At 44.2% G+C, this 6,868-nt stretch overlaps 1 protein-coding gene across 1 annotated transcript; it reads right to left on the reverse strand.

The window, feature by feature from the left end:
* Positions 1 to 5,268: 5,268 nt before the first annotated feature.
* Positions 5,269 to 6,420, reverse strand: LOC125757909 (uncharacterized). Its single transcript, XM_049414261.1, has one exon. The coding sequence runs from the start codon at positions 6,418 to 6,420 to the stop codon at positions 5,269 to 5,271; it is 1,152 nt and encodes a 383-aa protein (XP_049270218.1).
* Between the last annotated feature and the right edge of the window lie 448 nt (positions 6,421 to 6,868).

Consider the following 6,868-nt stretch of genomic DNA (forward strand, 5'->3'; position numbering starts at 1 on the left):
GGTGGGCCGCTTAAAGCTTCCAACCCATTACAAAGGGCTGAGCCATAATTCTTCATCGTCATCAGTCGTCGCTTCAACAAAGTGAACATAATGCATTACAGACGGTAAGCTGGTGCCTCGCTTCTCCGCTGAATGACGAATAATGGCTTAGTAGCTGCTTCCCAACTTCATAAAAATTGTTATTTATGGCATAGTGGGTACCTTGCTGCTAGTGTACTTGTATTAGTAGCCTCAAGGGAGCTTACAACGGGCTCTAGAAGCGCCGCTCTTCCAGCTTTCGCTGTGACTGTACTGCGGTTTCAGCGCAGGCCTGGCGTTTTTTTTTAATTGACTAAGCAAAGTTGTGTGTGTCTGCATTTAGGTCTCATTGAAAATTTTCTGTAGTACGTTTTATAACGTGTAATGTTATCTCTTTTATCTTTTAAGTTTGTCTTGTCTTGAACTAATAAGTTGCTCAATAAAACATGTTGCCGGGTTACTTGGTTCATACTGTGCAAAAGGTAATAACGCAACGCAAGGCGAAGAAAACAAGAGGTACAGGAAAGAGCGTCCCTTGCAGCTGGGCTTATCTGAAGAAAGATTTCTTTTATACAGTGCAGGCAGGTGCACAGTTACATTTGCGCAGAACAGTCAGGTACAAACACCATGTTTATGAAATCATGCTCTCACAAAATTGTGCTTCTGCTCTACGCTGGGTGACAGACCTATCACTCAAATAGACATCTCTTTTCGCATTGATTAAATGGGCCACCATTAGTTCACGTGCCACGGTATTCTTGCTCCGTCCGAGTATGCGAATATTAGATCCGGCCCACAAATGCAGGATTGACAGTGCATAGGTAAATGAGCACTAATCTTATTTTTGATCGGCTGCGCTGTATGAAAGGAACCTTTCTTCAAGTAAACAGAGTCGCAAGTAACGCTCTTTCCTGCATATATATACCTTTTGTTTTCTTCGCCTTGCGTTGCGTCATTACCTTTTGCATAATAAGTTGCTGCCTGCCTGGCTCTGCCAGGAAAGTATATTCTGGCTTCGAAAGGTATGACATATGTGTAAATTGTGCTTCATGTTCTAATATTATTATTATTATTATTATTATTATTATTATTATTATTATTATTATTATTATTATTATTATTATTATTATTATTATTATAGTTTGCAGAAATTCCGGTGTCGGCGGCGGCGTCTTTGGCTGTGAGCGAAAATCAGCGTTGTCCGCGAGCGCAAATTCGAGGTAGATGCAAACAAAAAAAAATAATAAAAAAATCTTCGGTCTCGAGTGGGACCGGGGATTCGAACCTGCGACCCCTCGCTCCGTGGCGCGATGCGATTACCCGCTCGGCCACCACGCACACATCCTCTAGCATATACTAACGGTGACCTATTTATATACACCATTTAGCGCTGGTGGTACGCACATCTCGGAAATTCTTCAGCGGCTTCATTGTCACCCGCGCGATGGCGCAAAGGGCCCACGGGGCGCGCATTTAAACATCGCCCCGCCCGGCGTGGCCGTGTTGCGTCTTTTTTTTTTTTTTTTTTCTTTCATGGTATTTATTATAATGCGCATTTGAAATTATCACAAACGCTATGACGTAGTGATGCATTCACTTAGCGACAATAATCGCACAAGCACTGCACAAGCATTCAAAAGCTTACATGCATATATACTGTGCAAGTCCAGAGAAGCATGAAAAGTCACTCTTCAAAGCTTGTTACACGTGGAGGCTGGTAAGGATGAACACCTCATCAAGATGGGGTGCCAGTCTGGTGTGATGTCAAGTTCTTCGTAAATGTCCTTTAGATGGAGAGCCATACGCATGAAATGCATACTTGAAGCAGTGGTTAGTTCTGCATTACGGTCTTGCATGCGCGTTTTCCACAGACTGTGCAGTCCCATAAGGAAAAACATGTCAAAGGGCACTTCATCAAGAGACGTTGGGAGAAGGTAACGTATAGTATGCGAGTTAATGTTAAAATATTTTTGAACAGTTCGTTGAAGGATGTCCCAAAATAGAATGGCATCTTTGCAGCTAATAAAACAGTGTTCTACTGTCTCTGGTACATCGCAGAGACGACAGTTAACTGAAGAAACAAAAATACCTTTCCTCTGCAACCATGATTTCACCGGCAGTGTATCAGTATGGAGTTTGTAAAAGAAGGTTTTTGTATCAGGAGAAAGATGCATTTTCCGAACTCGTTTTAGTACATCATGTCCTGGAAGGTGAGAATATAATGAGCGGTAAAGTGGAGGTGGAAAAAGCATGGATAACAAATCCTTGTAGAGTCGCTTGCGTGATACTGTGTATAGATATTCTATGGAAAACCGGACCTTGAGAAACCGTACAGCGATGAAAACTTCCTGCATAAATCCCCACAAACACGGGCGTACAGAGAAATCTGAGGAAACAATCAAGTCAGGTAAAGCATTAACAAACGTAATCTGCAAGAATGATCGAATAATGGGATGCGAACTGTCGCGAAAAAAGTAGAACCGTGAAACAATTTGCCATAGATATAAATGAACTAAACCCAGCCCTCCCTCCTTAACTGGCCTGAATAGGTTGTCCCGTCTCATTGGTTCAAACGTCGAAGACCACACGAAAGTTGCGAAAGTCCGATGAAAGCGCTGTATGTAAGATCGAGCGCAATGAATAAGTTGCAATACATAGTATAGCTTTGTGGCTAAAAATGTATTGCAAGCTTTAGCTCTCCCAAAGATGGAAAGGCGATGTGGAACGTAAGTCTGGGCCTGTCGTTCAAGCTTAGGAACACGTTCTTTCCAGTATCGTGCGCTGAACCTGTACGCATCTAGCGGCACACCGAGGTACTTTGGTGGAATACGAGTCCAATTAATTCCTGCGAACTTCTCCGGCGTACTACCCCATGATCCAAACCATAATCCTAAACTTTTAGATGTGTTTAAACGAGCACCTGATACAATGCCGAATTTACTTATTGTAGATACCACATTCTCAATACTTCGTTTGTCTGAGCAAAAGAAAGCTACGTCATCTGCATAAGCCAATACCTTAACTTCATTGCCTAATATATTGAAGCCGCGAATACTATTCGATCGTATTATGCTCAGGCATAGCGGTTCAAGATAAAGTGCGAACAGCAGTGGGGACATTGGGCAGCCTTGCTTTACAGAAGAGCAAATAGATACCGGTTTTGACAGATGGCCATTAATAATTAGTCGCGTTGAACAGTCATTGTAACAAAGTTTAACGCCTTCCAGCAGAACAGAGCCAACATTTGCATGTTGCAGAAGGGAAAACAGAAAGGAATGACTAACACGGTCAAAAGCTTTGGCAAGGTCTACCTGTAGCATAGCAAGCTGTCCTTGACAACTGTAGCAATACTGAAGAAGTGTTCGAGCGATGTGAATATTTGTTTGTATGGAGCGACCCCTAATTCCACATGTCTGATGAGAACCAATAAGTATTGACATCACAAACTGTAACCGATTTGATAATATCTTAGCAAAAATTTTGTAGTCAACATTTGTCAACGCTATTGGCCTGTAGCCTTCAACAGAACGAAGTTTTTCCTTTGCAGAACTTTTTGGAATGAGAACAGTATGGCTTTTGCAAAAAGACTGCGGGAGAGTCTTCATGACGTAACTTTGTCTAAATATATCCAGCAGAATAGTACTGAGAGTTGTTTTGAATGATTTGTAAAATTCAGCAGGAATCCCATCAGGGCCAGGTGTTTTTGACAAAGGTAGTTGCTCAATGGCCTGCTTAATTTCCTCTAACGTGATGGGACTACTAATGATTGCGCAATCATCTTCGCTCAATGGGCTTAACAGAGAAACAAAATTTGTTTTGTTTTCGCCACCATGGTCATCAGGAAGAGCACTAAACAACACCTTGTAGTACCCTTCGAATTGCAAGATAATGTCTGCTGTATCTGTTAGAACAGCACCGTTAGAAATCAGATCTGGAATAAACTTGGACATTGCGTGGCGCCGCTCATCAAGTAAAGCTTGACGTGTCGGTAGCTCAGAATTCAAAGTCCTGCTGTTCCGAGATCGAATACGTGCACCTCTGTAGCGAGCAGCATCATAATTTTGTAGCTGGCATTTAATGCTTTCTATTTCATTAATGTATGCGCCTGGTTTTTCGCATTCAATCTCGTAAAGGTTACATAGACTTTCAAATAATCTCTTTTCCTCGTTCTTTCGATAGTACGATTTGACAGATCCACATTCTATAGCTAGTGCACGAACCTCTTGCTTAAAAAGCTCCCAAGCAGCGAATACATGTAATCCTTTAGAAAAAGAATTTCTCACTGCCTCTTTAACTCTATTAATGAATTCCTGATCGTTTAGGAGGTCCGAGTTCATCTTCCAAAGTGCCCACTGTGGTCGGAAGTGATTTCGGCGGCTTGCGCCAATTTTTGCGATAACAATACAGTGATCCGAAAATGAAACTGGCTCAGTGCTGCACGAAAGTTCCCGAGGTAGGAGTGATGAAGATATGTAAATTCGATCAAGGCGAGCAGAAGAGCTTCCCTGAAGTCGAGTATACGCAGTTATTTGACCGAAAGTACCGATGTCAATGAGCCCTGCATTATCTATAATACCACTTAAAACTTCACCACTCCTGTCTCGGTGACTATTAGGATTGTTGCGATCACTAGGATTGCATACACAGTTAAAGTCGCCCATTAGTACAGTGAAATAATCACAGTTAATTAGTTTGGACATATCTTCAAATAACTGAACCCGTTTTGAAATCTCATTGAATGCATACAAGTTGATAATACGCCACGGCACTCCATGCAACACAAAATCGCAGCATATGTACCTGCCTTCACTGTCAACGTGAGTAGTAACTGCTGTACAGGGTAGACTCTTTCTCAGAAACAACCAGCAGCCCGCAGACAGACCCTTTGCGTGTGAAACGCAAACGTTATAGTCGGACAGGAAGGGCCGTAGGGCCTTCTCAGTGTCTTCGTCACTCTCGATCTTTGTCTCCTGGATGGCGACAAAATCGAGTCGTTTCCTTGTAAAAAGCCTGCGGAGCTGAGCCTGTTTCTGGAAAGACCTAAGGCCACGAACATTCAATGTTGCAAAAGTGAGTCGCTCGGACTGCGCCATGATGTCTACCAACAGTATGCTTACTGTCCCTTGGGATCACTTCTATAGGTCACCGCCGACGGTGAGGCTTCTCTTGAACCCCCACCAGGCCTCCTCGATCGCGACCGCCGACAATTTCCGTTGTGTTTCGATGTTCGGCGACGGCGCACCTTCCGATTCACACTCGTTGTGTCGCTCTCCTTGCTTGAATCGGAGCTGTACGTCGCGCGGCGCTTGGGGATTGCCGCATCCACAGAAACATGCATGTCATCTTCCGAGACCGAGGCAGGATGAAGCGGCTGCTGCGGAACTGAGGCGCTCTTATCTGGTGCTTCTTCACTGGAAGTCTCCGAAGGTACGGCCTGTTCCTTAACAGGCTGGTCAGGACAAATTTGGTCCAACTGCTTGCATGGTCCACTCGGTTCTTCGTTACCGCAGCTTCCTCGGACGCATCGACTGTTGTTTTCTTTGCGTCTTCAGTAGGCGTTCTGCTTAATCCTGTAGCATCTGTGCTTGACGAAGTGTCTCCCGTCGCGTCGAGAACTTCTGTGGCATCCATGATATGCTCTTGCAAGTTCTCATCTGGTTGCTGCGTACGTTGTCGTAGTTTGTTGGCGTAAGTCATGACACATTCCTCAGCTGAATGACCAAAGCGTCGACAGTCGTCGCAGCGAGGAGTCCTGCAGTTACGACGAATGTGCCCTACCTTATTACAGCGAAGACAAAGTGGTGGCCGCCCAGGAATGAGGACAAGACTTTGAACTCCGCAGACTGTCAGGAGATGTGGAATGTCACCCACTCGGACTCCATCGGCAAGGGACAATACAACATCACGATTTAGAGTCCGCATTTGCTCCATGTCCGCTACTTTCCAGCTTTCTATTGATATTGACTTGATCTTCCCGAAAACATGCAGGGCATCTCGAATGTAGGTGTCTTCTAAGTGCTCAGGAAGCCACAGGAGCTTCATCTTTACTTCTGTGGGTTCCGGGTCAACCACAAGGCATCGACGGCTCTTGACAAGAAATTCACCACGTGTGACTAACTTTGTTTTCGAAATTGTTGATTTGCACGTCACCATCCATACGTGCGACATTTGGAACTGACCTATCGAGCTGATTTCCTTTAGGTCGATAATGTTCCGAAGAGCATCTCTGAAGTCTTGAACACGGTAAGGGCGACCAGCCAAGTCCGCGTGCAGAAAAACGGAGTCCACAACCAGCTTACCGGTAGGAAGGCGAGGCAGCACAACACGGTAGTCATTACTGCTGGCTGAAGCCTGAGCAGCACCTCGGCTCAAGGCCGATAGATCCTTTGAGGCGGAGAACATGAAAAACGCGACCGTTCGGTCCGTCGTCTTCGTCGCGCTGCATGCATGGATTTTGAAGCCGGATGATATTGAAGCCGCAGGATATGCGTGGATATTGAAGCAATTTGGCTTTCCTTGCAGCACGTTTTAGGTTTCCACCGGGAAGCGAAGGCGTGCAGGCTAGCGAGTGGGAAGGCGATACGAACACGGTCCGATCGCGATATGGCGTTCTACTTTTGAAAGCGAAGCTCAAGCGTCCTCCAAGTTTTATTATTATTATTATTATTATTATTATTATTATTATTATTATTATTATTATTATTATTATTATTATTATTATTATTATATCATCATCATCATAATGTTGGTCAGCAAATATATGGAGCAAAGCTAGAGAGAGATGGAAAACAAGACTGTCAACGAAATGAGGACCGGATGACATGTGGTACAGCGAATCGTTAAAGGGACT

The sequence above is a fragment of the Rhipicephalus sanguineus genome, chromosome 3 (assembly GCF_013339695.2).
Source record: "Rhipicephalus sanguineus isolate Rsan-2018 chromosome 3, BIME_Rsan_1.4, whole genome shotgun sequence".
Taxonomy (NCBI): Eukaryota; Metazoa; Arthropoda; class Arachnida; order Ixodida; family Ixodidae; genus Rhipicephalus; species Rhipicephalus sanguineus.

What these genes read in the sequence shown, in the direction of transcription:
- LOC125757909 (XM_049414261.1), bottom strand. Translation starts at nt 6,420, where the DNA reads ATGTTCTCCGCCTCAAAGGATCTATCGGCCTTGAGCCGAGGTGCTGCT.